Below are 27,807 nucleotides of genomic sequence, written 5' to 3' on the forward strand. Positions count from 1 at the left end.
TACGACCGTCCACGACAAACAGTCTCAGATTTATAGCTACTAATGAACGGTGGCGGGCCGACAACAAACCAAACTTTACGAGAACTTGCGACGTAAACAATATCGGTAATTTCTTTTACAATGTATTATAACATAAAGTTCAAAACATGAGACCAGTTGCAGTATTTTCTATCACATTCAAACTTTAGTTTTATTAAATCTTCTCCGTAGTTTTTAAATACATCTAATTAATACACTTCTATTTTTCTAATCACAGAAAAAGACATCACAATCTGGACGACTAATTAGCTCTGTCACAACACCACTTTTATATGGTAACCGATCCATTAGTGAACCGTGGCGGCATCTCTCGCTTGCCAATTATAACTTGTGATTGACGCTAGATAATAAACGCGCCAACTCAATTTGTTATTGAAACACGGAACATTTTAGCCGCCCGACGTAAACAAATGCAGGCACATTAATTAAGTAAAAGCAAATGTTTAGAAAATCCCAGCAGGAATTCGGATAACCAAATGTAACAGTGAAATTTTATGCAGATTATCTTATAGATGTGCTTTAGGGTTCCGTGTGTTGAATAAATAGTGTCGTTTATAATCAATAGGCGTATGAATAACTAGGCAGAGAAAATTGACGTGCGTTTAGGCAATGTAAACGAATGACTAAACCAATATGAAAAGGTTTGAAATTCCTCCTAATAGACAATTTATAGTAACCAAATTATCATAGGAATTGTAACAAGGAGACGACATAGTCGTGGGGGGCCACTACTGTTACATAAACTGTGTTGCTTTAACGGTTTGACGTTTTTATTATAGGCAAACTATATAAATGAATTTATTTTAGAGTCGTATATTAATAATGTCACAATTGATTCTAACTAAATGAATTATTAATTGACAAAATACACGACTTTGTATGTAACAGGAATCATCAAGTCTAATAATATTAAGACGAAGGTACCAACGAAAATTTCCAATCGCGCGATCATGACTTGACTTCCCAATTTATCAACATATTTTTGTGCCGCCAAATATTTTCATATATTATAGGTGATTTGTTACATCGGCAATTAAGATGTCATCGACGCGTTCAGATTTATAAGTGGCAATTAGAAGAGTATAATCTGGACATGAATATTGATCGCAGTGACGACATTTATAAACAGCTCACAATTAGCCATCAATAGTAACGGTATACACAGATAAAACATACACGAGGCCACGGCAAATAGCTACATTACTTTTCATTAAGGACAGTTAAACGCAATAAACCAGATTAATTAACTAATTTAAGTGTAAAGTGATTGTGTGAGAATATATGGGATGGGTCAAAAGTACCGTTAGAAGTATGAAATGTGACAGCTGAGATTGCAAAAGTACAAATTGGTTTTGTAATAAATTGTCCTGATATTTTATTTTTGCGACCGTAAAACCCGATACTTACGTAGATTTTTTGATTAAAATATCTGTTCTTTTTTAAAAAAAGTCTAAGTAAAGATTTTTAAATAGGTACATATTAGGATTTTTAATACGATTGATTCTTGCCACATAACTATAAAATGTTGTTACACACTACGTCAACCAATTACATTATACAGTATCGCAAATGCCGTCGAAGTGGCTAAGTGATTGCATCTGGGTGACAACAGCATCCAATTAGTCTTTGATAGCATCACTCCATTGAAATCTAGATCTCCTAAAGGTTGCGCTCAGAGTTAATCAGTCTAGCCACATCATGAATAAAGATTTTCTTGAACTTTATTTTTAGTGCCGTTAAAGTCAACGTTCTTTACGGATGAAAATAAGTCTTTAATGACATCACAACTATGTTGCAATGACAATTCATAACTACTTACGGTCCACAGAAAATGATGGGTTAAAGATCAAAATTGTACATATCAAGCTACCAGCAAACAAGTAAACGAACCATGAATCTGGTTTAACTTCACAAGTTCTTGTATATTATAGTAATGAATATGAGGGAAGGGAACACGTCACTCATGATCATCATCATATTTAAATTTTAAAACCCACATTATTACTAAAACAGGCATGGTGTGATGGCGCCAGGTCTCATTCTTAAGCAGATTGGCATTTTTAATTAACTCGTTCTATAAGGCATATCAAGTAAAGTTAATTCCAATACGTTGAAGGAACTTTCATTACTTATTTATAAGTATTTGAAATCATACAGTTTGTATTAATTAATAAATTTCGTTTATTACTACAAGAAATGTTATCCGATACCTAGTTTACATTTCTTATTGTTTGACGAACATAACACTGTCTAACCGCTAAGTGCCCTCTTATGCTCTCCATACAAATATTAGTAAAAACCTGACCGGAGAACTTTGTTTACAAATAATCAGTGGGAACGAGCCGAACGACGACATAGTATACACCCACTAAGTAACGTGACAAAATACTTATTTTCATTCAGAATTCAGTTTCCGCAGAAACTGCAAACAAACATTGTAAATACATAGACCGTTAGGTACTTATTGAAGTTTACTTTAACTTTTAAGGTACTAAACACAATTTAACATATGGTTGAAAATTAAATGGAGTATTTATTTGACAGAATGACACTCCAGTGCGGTAAGCTATGAATGCATAAGTTTATTTGAGCAAACAGACAATTCGCCACAAATAAGTTTAGAACTACACACATAGACGAGTTACCTGAATGATCCGAGTTTGCATTTGTAAATTTTCCGGTTCCAATAAAACTCAGATGCAGGGTGCGGGCCCGCCCCGCGGACCGAGACGCCGAACACGCCAATACTCCGGGGAAAACGTACGCAATAACGCTCAATTTTCAAGAAAACAACCATAACTTAGAGCTCTGCGCTCTGTCGTCTGTGTTCCTTTCTTCCGGGCAATTTCTATTACCATATAGACGCGCTACTTTTCAATTCTTTTCCATTAAACTTGGTGCATCGCTGTGCGTTGCGCGGCCCGACTACCCACGTCTCGCTCGCTATTCTAAAAACACATTTATAAAATGCTCTTTACTCGGCCGCGGCGTTGGTCCCCTGCGACTGACATTCTATTGCGAATTTCAAAGTATATTTTCAAATAAGGAAAAGCGCTTGAGATCAATGAAACTTTCATGGCTTTTATGTACCTAGTCGCGATTTATACCGATTCTTGTAAACATTGTACGGTACACGCCACATGAGCCGTTGACTTATAAATGATTCTTCGTCTTTGCGTTGTAAAAAAACTGGAAACATTAGTGGCCATTTCATTTGTTACGTATTAGGTACAGTCATTATTAGATTTTAATTATTTCACCTAACGTTCTTACTTACACACATACATAAACCTTCTGATGATATCGTAATTAGGAAAGTTCTAAGTATTAAATCAGAAATATTTTGTATACTATATGAAAATATAATTATATTAAATACTTAGATAATATCTTGCTTTCACTCCACCATCTTCAACATTGATACCCCTAAATAAACACAAATAGAATTACGAAGAAGGAATTAACACTCCCGACAGCAAACTTTAGCTCAGCTGCAAATTCATCAAAATTATTCAACATTCAAAGAATTATGACGTCGGCGATATCTTAAGCCTGGCAGATGCTATACAAACGAAAGGCTTAACTTCAACCTAACAATTTGTCACAATAATAAATTTCATAACCAAAACACGGCACAACAATGAGCGACTGTATTTGTGTTTCACAAAACCAAACAAGCATTCTTCCCAACAAAGACATCTCTATCGGTAGCCATCCTGAATTATCTGTCATGTTTCACAAATAAATAAGAGCTATTTTATACCACAATGGAAACAGACCGTCTTCTGTGGGGCGCTTGATTCGAAACCATTGAGAAAAAATCTATTTATCAAACAAGAGATAGGCTGCGCGAGATAAATCTGGTCGAGTCTATTATTACCCCTTTTCAATTTGTTCCGGGATTTCTATGTACGGCTAAATCAAAATCAACCCCGAAGCGATCATATTCTATTACAGCTTCTATAGTAAGTTATCATTGTAATTATTTAAATCCACCTTTCTATTTTACAAGTAAAGTACCAACATAGGGCCCTGAATTGTTGCAAGGATTATACTGCTCTTTTAACGAATATTACCTTTTAAGTACACTATAAGTAATAAAATTTGGAGGTGCAGATTTGGATGTGTGACACAATGCGCGAGGTACACAGTGCGATAACGTCACATCAAGCAAGTAACTCATGTCTGTGGACCGCAGGACTTTTGCGGGTCCACCGCTCACGAACTCAGGCTCACGATCGAACACCATGATCGAAATACGTGTACGACCAGCCTGTATTACCATAAACGATTTACCGTATGACGACTCTTTTAGTTCGCGTGGAATATGAATTCGATCGTGTAATACACGAAATCGAATACATTGTCGAAAACAAGAAGAACATGTGCTTGAAATAATAAGGATGCATTGTTCTCTTGGCTTCTTTAATAAACATTACTTATTTTAGTATTTTTTTTAAACAACTCCATGTTGTTACCATTCTTGTTGTAATGGTAAATTTGTGTATCAAAATCGGCCCAATTTTCCTCTGATATTGTAACAGCTTTGCTAAATATGTAAAACATATATGTTCTTGGAATAGGAGGTCGGTTGTTTTATCTGATAGAACATGACAGTACTGACATAATGACCCATTTCATAGGAGCATGATATATTAGTCGATTTAATCGTAGATGCTCTTTGTTATCATTGGAATTAAACGTGATGTTAAGCGATCCGTCATTGTGTTGGGTGCACGATAATCGCGGGCGACATAAGTAGGCTCGCGGCGGAGGCACGCATCATTTGCCGGCCGTCGGCTCCGATTAACTTCCGCGCGCTGACACGGGTGTCGGTCAGGCTCCGTGTAATTACGAATTGGGCTTCGGTGAACATTGCCTCCACGACCCCGGCTACATAGCACTCTGACATTTAAATTCTGCCTATTAGTTAGTTAAAAAACCATTTAACATTAATCAAGAGTAAATTGTAATAAGACAATCATAGACATAAAGTTTCCAAGTAAGCAGCAATTTCAAAATCATGTTCTCGTGACTAAATATGACAAAGTATTCAGAAATGTTCATGGATATTGTTTATAATAAATCATAAATTGGCTTGAGAATCGATTTATTGAAATATTCCTTGCAAACCAATGCATAATACCACATTTCCATAAATAACAAATCAATCCTTTTCAAACCCAACAGAGAAAGCAAAAAAGAATCCATAAACCAATAAACACTTACTTGCTGTTGCACATAACAAATGTGATGGACTCCCGCGGCGATCAAATAATTTCGAAAGAGGTCGGACATTTAATTTTAGTTTTATAATAAAGGACATATTGTGTTAGATAAAGGATGGGTTGTAATAGTGTCGCGTCATCTACATTAGTAATGCGCCTCCTGGCGGGGCGCCGCGTCACACAACAGCGTCAATACCACGATACACCGTACTATTGAAAAAAATTACAAAATAAATAACTTTAAACAAGACTCCGACTCGACTACACTCGAAAATATTTATTCAAATAAGTCGCCATCAACCCAACCGTAAAAGCACGCCGAGGGTTGAGGGGCTAGCCGTTTTATTAATATTAAACGAACTCTTCAGTTGACACAAATTGGCGATAACCAAAGCGAGTATGTCATAAAAATGTTTGTTCCCCTGAGGTTATTATTGTATATCTCAAAATAAGACTGGTACTGCCGAAAGGTTTCAATATATTATAAGCATATTTAAGTTTATACAAACTTGCAATCGCTTCGTACCTTAACTGAATACTTTAGAAGGACATGTGGTTTTCAATTTTACAAAGACATGAGAATATAAAACCAGCAGTACTTCTTACAATGTACTACTACAATCAAGTAACATGTATTACTTCCTTTAAGTGAGGGAAATAAATTGAATACAACGTTAAGTAATAGCTACAAATAAAAGAGGATCATATTTTATTGTTAACATCTGACTTCATTCCCCTCAAACAGCGTCGTTTCAACGAATTCACGCGCTCGACCAACAACAAAGCAGTTAATTAACCCGTAATTTATATAAATGGCCTCAGTCGCAATTCGGGCAACAAATTTATTTGTGAACGTACTTTTAGAAAAATACAACTGCTTCCAGATCGATTCGCTAGTCATGAAATGAGTGTAAATTCTTAGGTGAGAGAGAGTATACGAGAGCTGGTATTATTTAGCTAGTAAAGTGGTTAACTATGTAAAATGCTCGGGTACTAGCGCGACGTCCATACCGCGTAGGTGCAGAAATTTATCGCTGAGATATGCAAAGCGACCGTCAAACTGAGCATTTGTCACCCAATTTAGAGAAGTTCGGGAGCACTGAATAACGGTAAAGCGAACTAACCTATAAAAAGTTTGTCGACACTAGCCTTGACATCTAATTTGTTGCCTTTAAAACAGACAGAATTACAAACTAGGGTCAGATAAACGATCGGTCAAAATAAGGAATTTCTGGGAATGGCGACAATCACTCGGCTTCTAAAAAGGATACGTTAGAACAATGAACGTGGCCAATTAAAGGAGGCGACAGGACACGAACTTCGTGTCGACAGTTCGCCGAAGTTGACAGTTTATTTCATGAACGCTATAATTTTCAATTATATTTCAAAACATACTGGCAAGGTTCCGGTATTTTCGATTGTAAGCAGAAATGTTATCATCCCACGCCAGAAATCGTTGGGTTTTGAATGGAGTTAATATTTTTATTGGGCTTTTTATCTAATTTCTTTGTTGTTTGTTGTCTGAGCTATTCCTCATAAATATTTTGCTGGGTAAAATACACGCATATCATTATCAGCCTTTGTATCGTGCCATTTCAGGGCATAGGCCTCTTCTCATATAAAGATGAATTAGCTTTATTCACCTCTAGTGGTCAATGCGGTTTGGCGATTTCTGATTCTGATGATAGAGAAGGTAAATTAAACCTGAGCGATTTCACAAGACCCTTTTTCTATCATCAGAATCAGATTCAGTAAATAGATCAGTAAGCACGGTTTTCTTAAAAAGGAAGGAGAAAAAATCAAACTAAGTTTATCACAGTAACAATACACAAAAATAAATCTGTAGCATTTGGGTGACAGGCAAGACATGTCATTTAGCATTGTCCTCTGTTATAAAAGTGTGAGCATTATTGTCAAAAATTGTGAGGTTCTTCACCTCAAATTGGCGAATATACGATGCGATGCGCGGGCGTCGCGAAGTCCCGCTGTGAGCAACCTCGGGATTCGCCAGTTTAATTTATCGCGAACAATCACATTACCATATCACTAATATAATGCGGTCGAATCTGCGTATGGACCTTAAACGGTTTCTCGATTCCTTTGTTGTCCAAAATTTATGAATTCTGTTAACGCTTTCGTATCACGCCTGCAGTCAAGGCCCGTAGCTGGGATACTTTATAAGCATTGTTTTACAATCGTCTTACAAGGGATTTACACGGAACTGACAATACACTAAGATATTGACCCGTGCTCAGTTTGCACAGCTGCTATTATTCCGCGAACGTTTTCAAATATACGTAACAAAAGTAAATAGCCGTTTACTTGTTTTAAACATCATTCTTTAAAGTTTTTAGCTTATTTGTATCCAAAACCCTGTCTTTTTAGCTTTTGCAATTTTGTGGTTTAAAAAATGACCACGACAATGCATTAAAAAAACAACAATAGAATGCTGATTATACATTTTTAAGTTATTTTAGCGATTTCAGTGTTGGCAAAAATAAAAATCGAACAAAGGTTGACAAAAATAAAAATCGAATTAAACCAATAATATCATTTCAGGAAACAGCTCTATATCACACAAATGAAACCATTCATGACCACATTCTCTCCTTATTCGTTGACTAAAACATTGCAACGACGAGTCGTTTAGCCATAAGCCAGTCTCCCATATATATCCATATATATTCATATCCATATACTGGCACCATTATTATTAACAACAAAACCCATCATATTAAAGTAATATTCAAATCGAGTCACAACAAAAGAATCCCATCTCGTAGCTCAGGTTTCAAAGAATGCGTGTAGCATGGGTAACACAATACGCGCCCAACGCGTATGGGTTGGGAGCTAGGGAACCCTGTATGTAAGTAAATTGATGTAACAATACGCTAGTTTTTTGTTCACCCCGTTCCTGCTTGCATTACAAACTGGTTACCCTTTTCATGAACGGGCTAGATTTTTTTATCTTTGCAAAATAATCAAAATCTTTTAAATATGCCATTATTAATCAAATGTTGATTGATATTTAATCCAGTTATTTGACAACTTTTTGTGTGATTTTAGTTTGAACCTTGAGAGAAAACTTTATAATATCTGGTACTGTGAGGAAAGACACTTACTAAGCTTTTTAAGATTCAATTTTTCTGCCACCTAATAGTTGAATGAAAGTAAGGCTGAGCTGGCATTACGTCTTCGTACAATAAGCACAAGTTTTGTGGTACATTACTGAAGTTATAGAGTTCGTGTATAAACAGACCACACAATACAGAAAGATTATTTCAGGAGAAAAAAAAAACACAAGTTTAAACGCTTCCTATTCATTTTTCAATATTTTTTTAATCTATGCAAAGCGCGTACTTTATAAGCATTTATTATTGGTAGGGATCATGTACAATATGGGGCTACACCATTGTGAATCGCCCAATAGTGGGGAGCTTTGATAGAGGCAATGAATAACATAACGTTTAAATAGAATAACACGATCCATTGCGGCTTGTGGAAGCAATGATTGACACGTGATCCGAGCACCGTGGATTGAATAGCTCATTCAATTTGGTGTATTTTTGGGGTTCCGTGAAAATAATAATCAGCAAAGGTACATATATTTTTATGTGTTATAGAATTTTTTGGGTATAAGGTAAATAAATGAAGGAGGATTTAATATGAAATCACTACATATTGCATATATTCCTTTGAAAATAAAAATTATTTTTGTGCAATGGGTTACCACTATTCAAAAAGTAGTTTTTTGGATATTTATGATTATAATCGAAAGATATCGATATTCCTAAATACCTACTAAGAAAGGCTTTTATTTCGTAATTAGCATGCTGTATATTATTTGATATCTTTAATCGAAATCCACGGAACCCGCAGTCGATAGTATACGAATAACGCTTAACCTACTTTTTTATTCAGGTACCAATTTTTATTACCCTATTGTGGGATAAGGATTAGTCCGCTCCAATGTGGAAATTATTTAATAGAGAGTTAATACTACAATGCGTTCAGGTTATGAATTGTTCACTTTTTACACGGACACCCAAGTTAATAAAAATGTTCATTCAATTGTCATGCTTTTGACAAAAAGACTGATCAAAATTTCATGTTAAATCAAGAGTTGGTTATTGCCTGCTTCCCGCACAATCTTTAAATCGTCATATTTAATAGAAAGAAAAAATCCAAAAAATGGACCGGTTCTAGCTAAACACATAATTTCAATTCAGAATAATTTAAATACACAGATAAGAATACTGAAGTGGTATTCAATGATAAAATACAACCAAATAATACATACAACTGTTTATTTAAATCGATAAGATATTTTTGCGACGCTAACTAAATCGCATGCGTGTGAAGATAAGGATTCGGTGGGTATGCCGAAAGCCCAGGCCATTTCGCAGTTGAATGGTAAAAACGCGGTAGCCGGGGCCTAAAAAACGTAAAGGGACCACCATGTAAATTATTTCACTGCCTGGCCAACTTGAATTATCGTACTCGAGTCGCAATAAAACTCCGACACCGGAGGTTTTATCAGGAATGAAGGAACATGTTGCCATATTTCATTAGGCCAACGGCAACGAACCGCTTGTGTACGGGCGCAAAAATATTATATTAATCTCCCAAGTTACGGCGTTTGCATCATTGTGTCCCTTGTACAGTTGATATTTATTGTGTTTGTGGAAGGAGTAGGCGCGACAGTCCCTTCCTGGCACAACACTGCTAAATTTGTCACCGTTGTGTTTATACGCCATAAATAACAATATCAAACTCCATTACCTTATTTGCATTCATTTAAATTATAATGTTATTTGCGTGTTTTTTAAATAAATGTTATATTAAATCGATAGTGAAATTAGTTTTTTTAACCAAATTTTATAAACTGCTTCCATTTTAATGAAGTCCGCATAATTTTCTCTTAAATTTTATTATAGTAATCTTGTATTTGACAATGTTTTTTTTTTTAATATCGTATTTAGATTTTAAGCTAGATAAAATAAAGAATAAATTGGAACGTTAAATTTATAATAATGAATAGATATACATATAGTCGTGCAAAAAACAACTTTGGTGTACAAGCTCGCCGTATATTAAAGCAAAGAATTTAATCACATGAGTCAACATAGCGGCCGGTATGCCGATGATATCTAGAGACGTTCATTGGCGGCACACGAGCCGAACAAATTGAAAAGGTTGTGTGCGAGTGCGAACACAACAAACGTTACAATTGAAATTTCTAAGATGCTGCTAACATTCTTCTTAGTAGAAGCACGTATTTCTCAGAGGGGGGCGTCACGCAGGCCGACTCGTTATTACGAATGCTACCTAAAAAACGTTTGTCACACCTTTTAATTGTATTACTAAAATGGTGCGATATTGGCAAGAAACGTGACTCACGCTTCTGGAATGTAAGGTAAATCATATAATTGATGCAAAAGAAGAAACAGTAATTCCTAAACCACCCTAATTTAATTTGAAAAAGAAAGAAGATAAGAGATTGCCAGACGTTAGACCAAGCTTTTATGTAAGCTTTCTATTAGACAATGGAATAGTGAAGTCCGTATCATACACCGATAACCGATGAATGTCACTTTATCAATGAGTCAGACAATCATTCATCAATCATTAGTCAGCATGTACAGCTAACCTTTCGTTGTAGACAATGGTAAATCAAATTGGGGCTTTGTACCCGATCATGGCGTACAAGATGTCAATGATTAAGAAACGAATTACAGTAACATCACAAGTTCCTGAGTATACTAATAAGCATCTTCAGGCGGTGTAGCCGACAGATATCCTTTATTGTAACAAACATTTATCTAATGTATAATATATCTTCGAGTCGAGCTAATTGAATGGGTCGCAATTAGCAGATGCTCGGCGTTCACCATTAGTCAGCGGTGACACGGTTTAGAGAGACGATAGAGAGGGCGCAGATGTCGCCGGCGATTGTTTGCAAATAACAAAGTGAGCGAATGGTTCCGCAACAGTTTCTAATTGTGCCACGACAATGCGTAATCTAACCGGTCCCATTGGAAGGCACGTTGAGCTTCTCCCGAATAGCAGAATAGGGATGTTGAGCGGCATAGCATAACATTTTTATTTTCTTTGTTTTTTTATTTATTTAACGTGTGTGTATACAAAGTCTATATACTTTTAATATGGCACATTTTTATTCAAGTAGTTTCCATATTTTTTAGCCTCGAAAATTAATTAAAACCTTTACCTAAATAATTACTGAAACTAACTAAGTAAACAACAGCAACTTACCGACTCTGAATGTTTTTTTAGTTACTGCCCAAGTATCTTTACGTACCAAAGTACGTAGAATTCTCGTATCTCAGTTTACGATATAGTCGATGGTTGTGACTTATAAACTAAGTTGTGTAATAAATCAGATCCGACTCCATGACACTTATGTTCTGCACCCCGTGGGTCCTGAATCGCCAGGTGCCGTAGCGAACAAATAAACTCGCGTTGGCTCTCGCGCGCCAAATTGCCCGTGTCGCGATCTGACGCACTACTAAGGGCTCCGTTCACGTGTAAAATCTCTTCAATTTACACGCTACAATTTAACCCGTCAGGGGTTAACACCAGGTAACATAACACTCCTAATGTTTAATGTGCGCATTAAGTTTTATTTTGTACATTATTCGTAAATAGGATTAAGTAAGGCCGCGAATCGTTTTATAAATCAGGTTCAGTTAACATACTATCTGTATTGCAACCGAAGCATACTTAGTTGTGAAATTATTTTGTGGACATTACCTATTCGTTTTTGCTACCTCAGAATTTGAAATCGCTAATGTTGATTACCTGAAACAAAAACAAATGTCATTAATGTTAATACGAAACCAACTACTCACCATATATAGAAATAAATTACTTTGATAAATACCCTGAGTACTTAACCCTAATTCTACGTCATTTCCGTTTTCGTGTATCCAGAGGCCTCGACCGAACCCCAGACAGGACGCTAATTAGAAAATTATGTGGGAAATTATTAATAGGTCCGCCGTGTACCCGATTAGATAACAAACTAGTCCATTAGTCGACAAGGATAAAGTCTCGGCGATCACCGAACCAAAGGGTTATAAAAGCTGTGGCTATTGTTTTAAGGTCTATTATGATTCCTATCGAAGTAATTCAAAAAGTCCTCTGTGCATCGGAGGTGAGATAAAGCGGTAGCGAACAATACGCTGTGCGTCGTCGTCGGTCTGGGGGCGGGTTTGACGCGTGGTTGAAGAATGATCAACCGCGTGGAAATGACGACTTAATGGATTATATGTGTCCGCCGACACCAAGATAAGTGTCGCGTCGGTATCTGACCTGTCGCCGGAGATTAGGTCCCAAAATTACAAAAATTAATAACATAATGGAAATCGACTACGGAATGATTTTACACACCGATGAACTCAGCCGATAAAACCAAATAAAGTCGACGGCGATTTACATCTTGCCGAGTATGTTCGACCTTTTTCTCAGAAATCTGTTTGTATGTTTGTAAGACAGACGTAACACGAATATATTTTAAATTAAGTGTTCAATGAAGGTAAGCTCAAAGTTGTATTAAAAGCTTATAGTAAAACGTGAATAGAAATAGGTGAGCTAGGATTATTCGAAAAGCTCTACTAGATTTAATTAAGATTTAAATATTCCAGGTGAATCATAAGCCAGTAACCCACATCAAACTCATGGTGTGCCCACGCGAACAATCCAACACCAAGGCAGTTGCGTGTCGACATAAGTACAGTAAATTGAATTCAGCAATATTGTTATAACGGCCGATAGCAACCCTCGAAATATATATTAAATAGGGGCATAATAGCCCACGATTTACCGCCAATCTGTTCTTTTATACACATAGGACAAGAAACGCCTCGCCACTTATGACAAAAAGTCGAAGGAGAGATCTCCCGCTGGCCTTTTGTAGTAAATGTCTCTAGGCGCGATCTGGACAAACTACCCGTGGGACTCGGTGTGAAATATAGAGGCGGTGTCATTGTGGGATGGACGCGATTCCTATTACAAAGCCATTTACGCTGTTTACATAAAGGAGGTGAGACGCGAATTCTATGGTCCCGACTGGTGCGATTGCAAATTTTCCGCTTCTCGCGTGTCAAAGGAAATAATTTATTGCAATTGAGATATAGCAGGCGCCTCGAGATCGGGGCCACAACACCTCGCATAAATAGTACCGCGCGACGGACGCGCCACGTCCTCCTATCATCCCGACACCAAATAAAATTATGATCATGACCATTTATTATACAAGATTAACTTGAATATTTATAGTGAACTAGTCTACGGAACATACTTTTATTACGTTAGAAATATTTCACAGGAATATTTTTATGGAACAAGGAATAATAGTTATAATAATGTGAAAACATTTGTGAATTCACATAACTATAGTTCTGCGCACACGCATAAACGAGTTAAGATTGTTTTTTAAACACAACTTAAAAAACATACATGGGGACATACATATATGGTAAAAACATAGACCTTTTTATTCTTCTTAGCGCTATATACCCAATTTTAAGTCTGGTAGGAACTACGCAGACGGATCGCGGGCAGAAGCTGGTAAACACCAATAAATTTTAACAAAGTGAGAGTTTTAAGATGGTCTTGGTAACCAGATGATGAGCTATTGTTCGAATGATATATTTGATAGACGATGGAAATTCAGGGCACGTTCGTTATTTTTTTGCATAAAGGCAGGTGTGAATGAGCCCAACAATTAGCAACTAAGCGGACACAATAGACACAGATGCGACGTGCCTACTTGTATGGCCACGCCATACAATTTGGAGTGGAATTTTATTGTTACTTAATGGCACAGATATTCGAATACGAGAAAAATGAGAAAGCGTTCCTAATAACACGTAAGGAATAAAAACGTTTAGCTCATTGGTATAAATCTTGAAAAATAATCTAATATTAGGGCCACAATTTGTTAAATCAAACGGCGTCGAACAAATTGGCGGCTACACAAAATGCATAATGTGCAGATGTTTAATTTGATGAGAGGTTCGGGGCTCGACAGCGGGAATTATATCAAAATCGTTTAACTGAATTAAAGGGTGATTAAGCTGAAGTTACCTGGAAAGAGCAATTTTGTTCTACCTCTAAAATGCAAAGGACTCAAAGTTCTCGCGTGCGTAACTCAGGAAATATTTATACAAAATTAAAATAAAAGTTCCTACCGTTTTTCTGAACTTGAATAAATTGAAGCAGTGGTGTGGTAGTTTAGGTTATTTATTAAGTAATAGTTTATCATATCAACAAGACCAAGAAAACATGAGAATCGCCATTTCTCTATTATAAGCAGGTCACCAAGATACAGTCCTTATTGCACACTGCTGAGATTTAACCTAACTACGTTCCTACCCCTACCTGAGCATAATCATTAATTCGATTAATTTCAAAATCAGGCATTTGAACTATTTTTATTGAAGAACTTTTTCTCGAAAATCTTAAGTAAATGGTATGTAATTTTGTTTCTATATAAGTATTTAGCATAGATACACTTAACTGAAACATAATAACTATGTAAGAACTGATGGTAGCACAATAATAAGTATCTAACATTAATTTCATTAGCGATAGTGAGTAAACAAAATGTCAACAGTCATCAAATGTCTGCAATACAATTCTATCAGCGGGAGTGTTAACAAGCGGCGACTGCGGCAGTGCGCCCGCGCACTACCTGGCCAGCTGCCTCGAGCCCCCACCAAACTATGCGCGCCTTACCCCGCAACCATCCCTCTGTCCTGCTCACACACATCGTAGCAAAGCTCGCTCCAACACCACAAAAAGCGGTTTCGTTTCATGGCAGTGTGTGTTGGGTATACTTGTGTGCGTTCAGTGTATTTTTCTGACAAGCTTTGCAGCAAAACCGATAGAGCCACGCGCTGAACAGTCTTGAGGGCGCTTAATACTTTCTAACTCTAGGCGTGAATTTACCTGTTGGAACGCGTGAACCGGCGCGGCCTTGTGCGCGAGCGCACCGCAGGTTCGACTGCGACTCAGTTCCACCCCAGACCTCTGCGCGGTCGCTCGCGTCACGTGCACCACGACTCTGTAGGTTGCGGACGCACGATCCCATCCAATTAGTGTTCTCGCGAGAAACGAGTTAAGTGGCCGGTTCGACTAGTGAAGTACTCGACTGCGAGGCGAAACAAAATGAACTAGTGATGTTGATGTGAAATTGTAGTGCGAAACGATGATAAATAAAACTATGTAATATAAAGTGATAACAGTGAAAACAAAACTATGTACCTCACGCGGTTCACAAGCGCCTTGTTGGTGCTAAGCACCGCTGTAACTGTCAGGGGTGCATCTTTATCGGCGGGTACGCGGTACCAGGCACCCGATGAATGCGGGTGGATGACGGATTACGATGGCTCAGGAGTGGCTTTGCAGTGTAGATTAAGAACTATTAACAGCGAATTGGAGAACACAAACTTCAGTGCAATTCAACCGCATCCAACAGTCAGGTTGCGTCTCGAATGCAGCGACGCGCTTTTCTTCCAAAGCAGTCTCGCTCCGGGTAGTTTCCGCCAGTTGATTGAACTACGCGAGCTTACTATTGAGTATTGCAAAATCGGGAACCTTTCCGATAGCGCATTCACAGGTCTGCGTGAATTAAGAAACCTGACTATAAGGACACACAATACAGACTGGTCAACAATGTCACTTGAAATAACTCCCAGTGCTTTCTCAAGAGACGTTCAAAACTTGGAACGTTTGGATTTGAGCGAAAACAATATGTTAGTGTTTCCAGAAGGAGCACTATGTACACTAAGGAATTTGGAATATTTGAATATGACTGGTAATAGAATGCGCGATATTAGTCATTTTCAATTTTCTTCAGCCCATCGACATCCGACGGAGAAATGCGGAGATAATCTATTGGTTTTAGACCTTTCTCGGAATGTTATTGATACTTTACCACCTAATCTCTTGTCCGGATTAAGAAGACTGCAAAAATTATACTTCCAAGGCAATGGATTGAATTCTATCGCTGATAGAGCTTTGGAAGGACTCATCTCACTTACAACAATACGATTTTCAGATAATCAACTTACTAGCTTACCTCCAGAATTATTCAGCGACACAAAAGAGTTGAAAGAAATATATCTAAACAATAACACTATCACTGTCCTCGCGCCTGGATTGTTTAGCGATCTAACTCAACTGCTAGTACTAGATTTGTCATTTAACGAATTAACATCTGACTGGATCAATACCTCCACTTTCTCTGGACTAAAAAGATTAATGTATTTGGATTTCTCACACAATCGGGTGTCGAAAATGGAAATAGCATTATTCAGAGATTTACATAACCTGCAAATGTTAAAAATGCAGGACAATTTTATTGAACACATTCCAGAAAATGTATTCAGCTCACTAAGCAATCTGCACACATTAACATTATCAAACAATAGACTTACCAATATAGAGAGCTATGCTTTTATGGGCTTGCAAGTGCTATCTGTATTGTCTATAGACAGTAATCGCATATCCAAAATACACCCACATGCATTAAGGAATTGTTCTTCGTTACAAGACTTGCACATCAATGGCAACCGGCTCGATGAAGTGCCACTTGCATTGAAAGAGATACCCCAGTTAAAAACTCTTGATTTGGGAGAAAATCTAATAGTCAGCATTGAGAATGCTTCATTTATGACAATGGAACAAATGTATGGACTCCGCTTAACCGAAAATAATATTGGAAATATCAGCAAAGGCGTGTTTGACAAAATGACTTCGTTGAAAATTTTAAACTTATCAAGAAATAAAATTCACAAGATCGAAGCTGGTGCATTTGATGCAAACGTCAACTTGCAAGCAATCAGACTAGATGGAAATTACTTGACAGACATCGGTGGACTTTTCGCTAAATTGCCTAATTTGGTGTGGTTGAACATTTCTGATAACCGATTGGAATGGTTCGACTATGCCATGATCCCAACTGGATTGCAGTGGCTGGATATTCACGCTAACAGGATCGCTGAACTTGGAAATTACTTTGAAATTGAATCGCAACTATCGCTCAGTACTTTCGACGCCAGTTCAAATAAGTTAACAGAAATAACTGGAAGTGCAATACCTAATTCTGTAGAAATGTTATATTTAAATGACAATTTAATCTCTAAAGTGCAGTCTTACACATTCTTCAAGAAACCTAATTTAACACGAGTTGATTTATATGGAAATAAAATAACAAGTTTGGACCCGAATTCTTTGAGAATATCAGCTGTGCCACAAGATAAAACTGTACCCGAATTTTTCATAGGCGGGAACCCATTGGAGTGCGATTGCACAATGGATTGGTTGCAAAAAATTAACACTGGAAACAGAGCTAGAACTCAGCCAAAATTGATGGATTTAGACAGCATTAACTGTAGACTTTTATACAGCCGCGGAAATGCTCAAGTCGCTCTGATTGAAGCAGCACCTCACCAGTTCTTGTGTAAATATGAATCTCACTGTCACGCACTATGCCACTGCTGTGATTTTGATGCCTGCGACTGTGAAATGACTTGCCCTAACAATTGCACATGTTACCACGACCCGTCGTGGTCAGCTAATGTTGTCGATTGCGCTAACTCTGGTTATGTGAATATATTGCCTGAGAAAATTCCAATGGAAGCCACAGAATTATACCTTGATGGTAATGATATAAAAGTCTTGCCAAGCCACGCATTTATAGGACGTAAGAAGTTAAAGATACTCTATTTAAATGCATCAAACATTGAAACTATTCACAATAGAACATTCAACGGATTGAAAGAATTGGAAGTGCTACATTTAGATTATAATAGCATCTCGAACCTCGAAGGACAAGAATTTGATGGGTTGGATAACCTACGAGAACTGCACATCAACAATAATAAGATCAAGCGGATAGGCAAAGAAATGTTCAATCATATGGCCCGGCTGAAAGTGCTGCACTTGCATAATAATAGACTTGTTACCTTGACAGTGTGGCAAATCAATCCAGCTATTACAGAAATTACACTTGCTTTTAATCCGTGGTCATGCGACTGTGAATACACGGAGATGTTCCGCGAGTGGACGAAAAGAGTTAGTTCAATAACAGATCTGTCAGACATCAAATGTATTTATTCAAAAGATAATACTACTGAACTAACTATTTATAATGAAAGCATGTTTAGCGATCCCGATAGCGGATTTAAAATTTCAAGTGAAAATGGAACTTTGTGCACTGGATTGCCCAGCATAAACAACAGTATCAACGGAAATCTGACAGCCACTCGAACAATAATCACCAATGAGGAAGTGCAAGATTACATACCACTCCTTGTAGCCACTCTTGGATGCTTCTTATTCGTGTCACTAGTGAGCATGATTATTTTCATCTTCAGACAAGAAATGAGAGTATGGTTCCACTCTAAATTCGGTGTACGACTATTTTATCGAGCCAGTGATAGAGAAGACTCAGAGAAGATGTACGACGCCTTTTTGTGCTACAGCTCTAAAGATGAAGTATGGGTGACCGAGGAGCTTGCATCCATGTTAGAGCGCGGTGACCCTTCTTACAAACTTTGCCTACATTACCGCGACTTATCCGCCCACGTGACAGAGAAGATAAGACAAGCTGTAGAATCTTCGCGTCGTACAATCATGGTGCTCAGTGAAAACTTTCTAAGATGTGAGTGGGTGCGTTACGAGCTAAAATCAGCTCTCCACCAGGTACTGAGAGACCGGCGAAAAAGACTGATTGTAGTGTTATTAGGACAAGTGCCTCAAAAGGATTTAGATCCTGACATAAGACTGTATTTGAAAACGAATAAGTGTCTCCATGCAGACGATCGACTGTTTTGGGAAAAGTTAAAGTTTGCGCTGCCCGATGTGCGCAATAATCAGCGGTGTCGCGGAGTGCCGAGCCCTGTGGTGGGCGGCGGCTTGCCCATGCACCGGCACCACCACGCCAGGAACCACCTGGGCATGCTGCCACAGCCGCCCGTGCACGGCGCGCACCCTGTGCTGCCGCCGCACCCGTCCCACACATCTCACCAAGTGCCACCGCGCGCGTCTCCCCGCACCATGTCCGTCCATGTGTAAAGTGTAAAACAACTGTGCAAATGTGACTCGCAGTGAACCAAGTGATTTTAAATGCGAATGGAGTGATCTAAGACAATATTGAAGTGACCGTTTTGTCTTAAAATTGTGATGGCTAGTCGGTTAGCGTTTACGAACTGTACATAATTAATAATACTGTAGTCATAGTAATGTAAATACGCCTGATTTTGTATATGTGTTAGATATAAGAACACAAAAAGTAATCTCTTACAAATGTTCGGTATTAAAAGGTTTGTAGTAACAACTTTGTTGTAATCACAATGTCTGTCATATCATGTGATCTGAGCTTAACTAAATCGGTGTATAAATAAATAGTTTTATGAGTTAGGCCTATTTAGGCTGTGTTTGTTAGGCAAAACTTGCCGACTACTATTAAATAAAATGGCAATAATGCCGCAATCTGTGATAAAATTAGATATAGTTAGCGTTCATTTTATCTCACATTAATGTATATTTTGTATTGTAGTCTGAACTAAAAAAATATTTATTGAGGAAAACACACTATCCAAAATCGTAAAATTGGAAAAAATTATAAATGAAAAATAAAATACAATTCAAACATACCAAGTTTCTTTTATATTTTAAAGCAATTACCCACGCCCTTATCGCAGTAAACAAATACACACACAAGTAATTATTACAAGCCAAAGTAATTAAGACTCACTTTTTATTCTCTAATAAAGTATTCAAAGATATTATAATACCTGAACATTTACTTGTACGCACTAAAAAATTTAAATAGCAAAAAACTCACAACAATCATTAAAAAAACAATTAATAGACACAAAGAGACAAATATTTATTTATTAAATCTCTGTTAAATATCTTAAAATAGATTCACAAGATCAGTAAAAATAATACTGGAACACAAACACTGAAGTAAGTAATATTAAAATAAACACACGTGATGCATCAAGGAATGTAATTGCATTTAAAAGAAATATAAGAATCGTGCATCAAGAAATAAATATTTAAATAATATCCAAGTGTTATTTTTAATGACAAAAGGCAATTTGCATATAAATTGATAAAATTCCTTTTGAAAATCCATCTGAATTTATTTTTTAATTAGAATGACTACTGTGACCATATTGAGAAATTGCAAAATATCAGCCCAAATTGATTGTGGGTGATATTTTCAGTTTTTATGACACTGTAATAAATTAACGTTGCCATTAGCAGATTTTTTTTATTGAACAAAATAAACATGTAATAAATTATTATGAAATAAAAAATCTTAACCGTAACGAAAAATTGATAGCATGTCTTGATTAAACTACTGAAATAACATAATAACCAGTATTATATTCCACAAACACACATATCGACTGCAAGCAAGCAATACCTCCTATCTGACTCCGGGTGGATTTTAAAGGGGAACAATAAAACTTAATAAAATCCTTATTCCGAGGAAGGTATAATGAGATACTGAAAATCCAAGTTTTCTTTTACTAAGCATAGTATTGATTAATAAAGTTTTTTGTTTTTATTTTGAATCTAAAAGTCAATCTAAAGGTCAAAATCTAAAGGTAAATCTAAAGGTCAAAAATGTCAGATAGGAGGTATTGCTTGCTTGTAGTCGATATACGTTATGTATTTATTTGCACCTAGTGAAATAGTTTGATATTTAACCTAGGACACACTCAGCAGTTAGCAAAAATGTGCAGAATCTGGCGAATCCTACGCATGGAACCAAACACCTATTCCGTAAGTGATACTTTATATTTCTAATATGAATCTAGGCATATTTTAAGCTATTCATAAATCCGTTCTTATTGTTGAATATGACAATATTTGCCATTATAATATAAAATAGATAAAATATAATGTGGTGATTAGCAATATGTTAACATGTCAACATGTCTTTAAAATTGCTTAAAAGGAATGGAAGGGTTATTTACGAGTCTGTTTGTACGATAATTTACAGATCGAATAAGTATTTTAACTTAATATTTAACATAAATAAATATTCGACCAATAATAATCAGTGAATTTGAAGATCAGGTATTTGAAATGATGGCCAAAGTTGGTCATAGTCTTTATTCCAATTCTGTTTGATTTCTTATGAGTATCAAATACACTTTCCTATAAGTCTCCAATACTATCTGTATGAGTGCACTCGTACATGCATATCAACGTGCGCAGAACATTGCTCAACATTCCATCGAAATGAGAACTCATAGCTATACGAGCAAATACAGCTAAGTGGGGAGGCGTGAGCACGCCAAGTTTTTTGCCACAGGATCTGTGTGGATCCGGCCGACGACCGCGGCCCTTCAATCTGAGCTAACGAGCCCTTGGTTCGCACCTAAGCAGGCGCGAACGAACCAACTGGACGCTTGGAGCCCGACGCTCGCCTGAACATAAGGATAGCAAGTTTACACCTTGTATGCCGATTGGATTTACAAGCGTTTAACAGCCGCAACAATTGTTTTTACTGCTGAGAATTAGCGATGTTGCTGCTGAAGCTTCAATGAACTTATTAAGTAGGTACTTAGTTATCTTATGATGCCAATCAGTTCTTAATAGAATAATGGCATGGTGCTTGCTCAGGTTTCCAATTAGATGTACAAATTAAAAGGCTAGATGAAAATTTTTACACATCTTAGAAATGCTTAAATAATTTCATAGGTAAACAATTATGCAGCATTTTGTACTCAAACGATATATTTCATATGAATATCGAGCGTTAGGTATTTTTATCATATTACATTTAGTTACGATTTACGTGATATGGTATTTAATTTTATCACAAACACTCGTAGCCAGCTTTTAATGTACTGTGAAACGCTGTAGAAACTAGTAATGTCATAAAACTCGAAATCAAAGTTCCTTATTTCCCATCGAGCCTGTATAAGTGGAAATGCCTGGATTTGTCAAGTTAATACGACGTGATAAAAATACAGTTTTAATATTACTTTAACCTCTACTGAAGATGTAATTATTTTCTTGGATAATTATAAAATCTGTTTACCTTTAATATCGTGTAATTTATAAACTAGGATATTAATTAAGTTTGTTAGATCAGAAACATATTTTCGAAGCTTTTTGCTTTGCAGAATGTTTCTTTGCTTTAGGAATATGAATGCCCACATAAACGCGGTATAAGGTAATAATGTATTGGATTCATTGCTTATTTGAGTATCGCATCTACGCTGAATAATGATCGCTCACGAGTAGCATAGTAAATCGATTATTAAATCGATTCTCCCTGGTTGCAGAGAAAAATAAGCCGCGCTCACCAACTGCATCCATAGTTATTTGCCATTTTTATAGGCATGTGTGTAGAAATCTATACTAACATTATAGTGCTAAAGAGTTTGTTTGTTTGAACGCACTAATCTCAGGAACTACTGGTCCAATTTGAAAAGAAAATTCAGAGTTAAATAGCCTAATTATCGAGGAAGGCTTTAGGGTTTTGGGTTCGTGCAGAGGTTTCCACGGAATGCGGGTGACACCGCTGACAGAAGGAATGGGGTGGGTGATTCTTTATTCTTATAGGAGATGTATCGTGATATGTGTTAGTTTTCTTAGTTCGATGCATCCATCCGTCCCGGCGAGGGTAATGCTCCGCGCGGTCGCAGACCTCGGGTACTGCATACTGCGGTCAGCAAGCCTAACTACAAACTAAAAACATACCCACTGCTAAACACACGCATGTCACAATGTGACAGAAATTAATTTACATGTCAGCAATATAACAAGACTATAATTTAGAATTTCGCAATGTCATGGTAATTGCTTACATGTCAAAATACATAATTACACGCTTCAATTTTTTCGTGGTAGTTGTACTTAACTGTCCGTAACGGGTGTCAGCAAATATCTTATGGTTATACAAACAATGAGAAATCACAGCATCAAATACTGGTCGCGCTCTCGGTCACCAGCCTTCATAAATTAAGCTAGAGAATAACACACGGGTGAAAAAAATAAAAACGAGACGCCGTGTTGTGTACAACATTAATCAGAGCTCTGAGAAGGCGTAGAGAATTTATTTTACGATTGTTACAGCACCGATGAAACGTTAAAAATGCTGTCGGAGCTATATTGAAACATTCGATGCATTGTTCGAGCCCGATTGAGTCGATAACGCACCGCGGTTCCGACTTATAGTCCCTCTATAGCACCTTGTTGATTTTCCAACGTAAACTGTCGGATACGACCCGCCCGTAACTAGTTTCTTTTTTATTAGTACTGGTTTAGTGTAGAACGGAACGCGACTCCGTATCGATCGTACGATTAAACCACGAGATATCATAATCACCGGTCTGCGCGTTTATCGAAAGTATAATCGGAGCGCGGCAATAAATTTGTCTCATTTTAATATCCTAGAGCGTGTAATGTTCCGCCATAACCGTTGTCGATGTTTGGACTTAAATCTCATTAGAGGCGCGAGGGGAAAAAACCGGGCATTGAGCCCGCCCGCGCCCGTCGTACGAAAGAGTTCAACGAGGTGCCGCTGCCGGCCCACCTCGACCGTATCCATAGTATTTGTGCAACCTGATCTACATACATGCTCATTATTCTATGTGAATTTTAACACTTCTTTACCTAGTTTTAAATACATATTGATTATTCTGAACTCCATAACCGGAGCTATTCATTAATAAATAATTGGTACTAAAACGCGATACTATTGTATAAAGGTCCGATACCTTTTTATTTACCCAAAGTTCCGGTTCGTGTTCCGACCGAATCCTCTCATTGTTACTTAATGAAAAAATAAAACAGTCGTTTTCTAAAACTGTGTGAAATATACTCACTCTTAAAAAACTAATTCCCCACGCAATTTTGATATCAAATTAACTTTTTTCGAATGCTTGTTAAAAACGGTACGGGTAAAACATAACGGGCCCCGAAAGATGTTCGCAAAATCAGCTTGAACGCTGTTAAGCTTCACTATAAATATGAGTGTTAATCTCTCTCGTTAACGTTATGAGCTCCAACCTGTTATTTTGTACTGCTATTACGAAACCAAACAATATCACGTGCTGGCTTAAATGTGTTCCGTTGTGACTCACCGAACTAACTATCTTCATTGGACGCGAAACAATTTTGACGCAAATTATACGCTGTTATAAGCAACAACGTTAATTAAGTTGCCTGCATGAGATTAATTTGATTATCAAATTCTTATTTCAATTATGTTCACAGGCAGTTATTATTTCAACGAAGCTATTTGTTTTAACTACATATCTTGAAATTATTAACGGATAATAATCTAGCTTCGTCGTGAGACCAATGTACTTTGCATTAACCTCTTTTCGACATAAAAGCTACTACAATTATGAAAATGACTGCGGACCTATCACGTGTTGTGTTGTAACTGGACCGTAATTCTTAATATACTGAACATGTTGAGAAACTTGTACAACAAATTTATAGATAGAAATTTGTAGTTATGAATTTAAGTAGGTAATGAGATTATGTCTAGTTAGAGTTACATTATAAAATACAATCTTAAGAACTGAACATTTCTTATGTTAGATGGATTTCACAAAAGTAGACAAACAACCAATACACAGTTGACTTCGCTATACGCACACACACATACACTTATTAATTCACAGTAAAAACTCATTCAATTGAAACATGAACGGATTTATATATGAATTCGTCACGCCTTGTTATGGCTCGAACATTTCTCGCCTAAACAAATGTAGTGGACGAGCCGTAAAACGACCAATAGAATTGCTTTGTTTGGCCTTCAGTGGTCCGAGTGGTAGCTTTAATTACTTATAGATACCCACTCGAGTCGGCAAGTGAGAAAGGCCAATACCGACGAGCAAGCGAGACCAACACAACTGTTACTGTTATATCATAGCTTATAACACAGCAGAACATTATAAAAAGTTTTCGCTTAAACGACATTCACACGAGTTCATTCAAAAAAGGAAACTAGAATGGAAAAGTTTCTAAATGCGAACGATGAAGTTAGCCAACTGCACGATGCGACGAACATAGTTGCCGACACATTCATTTGTTTTAAACGTTCATGTTTTATGTTGTACGTTTAATGTGAAATTCTCAATCCTTGCTATAAAACGAAAAGCAATTTGGATAAAACAACAATTATGTTCGAACTACCCGGTCACTTCCACACCTTCCCAAATCACAGTATCCCCAATGGTAACAAGCATAATTGGTTGCCGCAGGTTTAAACGAGACGCTCGATATACTATAATGGTTAGAAGTATTTAACGGTGAGATAAAATCTTAACAAAAGCGATTTGGTTAGCCGTCTTGTTTTGGTACTCGCATACCACATATATGCATCTATATACCTATCTAACTTGGTGCGACCAGTCAGATGGGAGCTCTAATACTTGAATAAATTTGTGTTGTGTGGTCTGTGGGTCGAAGAAGATCAGGCGGATTGAGGTGTCATCATAAAATGGTGCGAGTGTAAATGTATTGACCCCGGCTGCGTGCCGCGAGTGTCGGTGCCTCGTCTATGATATGTAAATGATAATTGGTTCCCGAATAGAAAACGTTCTGTTTATGTTGCTAAGAACGTTCGGGGAGCAAGTGTCGATAATAATTTTAATACGCCCATACCGTACACTCGGACTGTAATTACGTGATAAGATTATGTTGATTTTTTATTTGTTTATGGCATCATAATGTCAACACGTTACACGGTAACGAACCTGATTTATAATAAAGTTAATCACATTGCATGGCAGTTATGTGTGCCACAATAGAGTCATTTTCATTGCTAATACGCATTCATGAGAATGAGCACATTACAAAGTAATTCGAGGCGAGTCAACAAAACACAATAGGTAAATTATAAAAGAAAATATGAAGTATCACCAAATGAAGCATTCGTTTAATATAAATACAATAGACACACAATAAAAGTAAAATAAAATGATAAGTTCTTTATGCCACATGCTTCGACTATGCCTAAATCCCTAACAATACATTAGAGAGCAAACTCATTTCTTACACAATCAAATAATCCGGCTCAAATGTATGTCGTCAGCGTTTCACCCGGGGGAGCAGGCAAGACGCGACGGTGTCGACCGAGCCAACCTTTTGTAGTGAATGTCACGCCACTCGAATTATCCGAGACGCTTTTACTCATTAATGGACGGTTTTATTTGCTCTTATTTAATTTAGCATTTATTCAATCTGCCCCCGGCGCGATACGTGTTGTATGCCGTGTTCTTATTTCGTTTGCACCTTTTGTGACAGGGCTCATTGAGGCCGAGGTGTCGGGATGTGTTCCCGCGGCTCGCGGCTCACTTTACACGTACAACTCCGGCGCCTTTCATCGCGCACAAAGCGTAATTGAATCCCACAGAATCCTACGCAGGCCGTAAGATTTAATAGGGCATTTAAACACTCGCATTGGCCATTGTGAGACGGTTTTGTATGCGATTATTCATCGCAAAACCACAGCGCAGCTAGCTTTCCGCGAAAGCGCATTGCATGTGTTAGACTAAGTGCGGCATGAAATGTACCCCCACGTGTGGTTCCACATAAAGCTCTTAAATACCGGTTCCACAAACACTGCTCGACGCTAAAACACACACAGGCTGCGTAGCGAATCTAACCACACTGTAATATTATTTTCTTAATGTAATTGTTAATAGTTGCAGTAATTTTCTTAAACGAGAGACAGGAATTAATTTTAAGTGTAAAGTTGCGCGTAAGTTGTGTTGGCGTAAGAAGAACCCTCGGGCTCGAGGCCTGCTCGTAGCCATATAAATTTAACTGAACGTCAGACCAGCTTAGTAGTGGTGTAACAACGAATAGGAACTAAACGTGTGGACTGAGTCCCGCCGACGTAACATGACCTACCGTTTGTGCGCACAACTACTTTCTTGCTAGACTGTTGCAGCTAAGGATCAGAGTTCTCGTATAAATGGGCGCGTCAGTCAGCTCGTAAAATTGGAAATGGATCCTCGTAAATCGGTGATATTGAGCCGAGTCGCAAATTGCTGCGCGTACGCGGCCGCGCATTCGGGTTCTTGATCAGACTGAGGTTCACAACACTACATGCGCTTTTCTTAGGAAAGCTCGTAAACTGTGATTCAATGAAACAATTAAATTAATCTCGTTTTAAGTTTTGTATTTTTATAGACCGATATTGTGTTATGTTAGTTAAAATCCATTTATTCGTTTTATTATAAAAAAGAAAAACAACTTTTATTTGATTGAAATATTAAACACTAATCGTAGTAAGTCTTTTGAAACATAAGCCATATTAAAATTAATTTCGTAAAATATCTAGAACCCATGTGCTTATTTAGCTTTTTGAAGTCAAAGTACCAAAACGAAATTTTTGTAGGTATTATATTATTGCACCTTAATATCAAACTTTTCAATCTGCTGACAAGAAAGTGTGTTATACCGAACAGTAAGACATAAATGTAATATTTCCGTTCATTCAGTCGGAAAATATATA

At 37.2% G+C, this 27,807-nt stretch overlaps 2 protein-coding genes across 2 annotated transcripts in view; one reads left to right on the forward strand and one right to left on the reverse strand.

Annotated features, from left to right (window-relative positions):
- LOC124633665 (lysine-specific histone demethylase 1A) overlaps positions 1-27,807 on the reverse strand; it is a 243,195-nt gene that overhangs the window by 106,655 nt on the left and 108,733 nt on the right. The window lies entirely within an intron of this gene.
- Positions 15,325-19,951, forward strand: LOC124633664 (toll-like receptor Tollo). Its single transcript, XM_047168967.1, has one exon. The coding sequence runs from the start codon at positions 15,549-15,551 to the stop codon at positions 19,368-19,370; it is 3,822 nt and encodes a 1,273-aa protein (XP_047024923.1). The 5' UTR covers positions 15,325-15,548; the 3' UTR covers positions 19,371-19,951.

This window comes from Helicoverpa zea, chromosome 10 (assembly GCF_022581195.2).
Source record: "Helicoverpa zea isolate HzStark_Cry1AcR chromosome 10, ilHelZeax1.1, whole genome shotgun sequence".
In the NCBI taxonomy this organism is placed as follows: domain Eukaryota; kingdom Metazoa; phylum Arthropoda; class Insecta; order Lepidoptera; family Noctuidae; genus Helicoverpa; species Helicoverpa zea.

Excerpts from the sequence above, each read along its gene's own strand:
- LOC124633664 (XM_047168967.1), top strand. The coding sequence starts at position 15,549 with ATGTACCTCACGCGGTTCACAAGCGCCTTGTTGGTGCTAAGCACCGCT.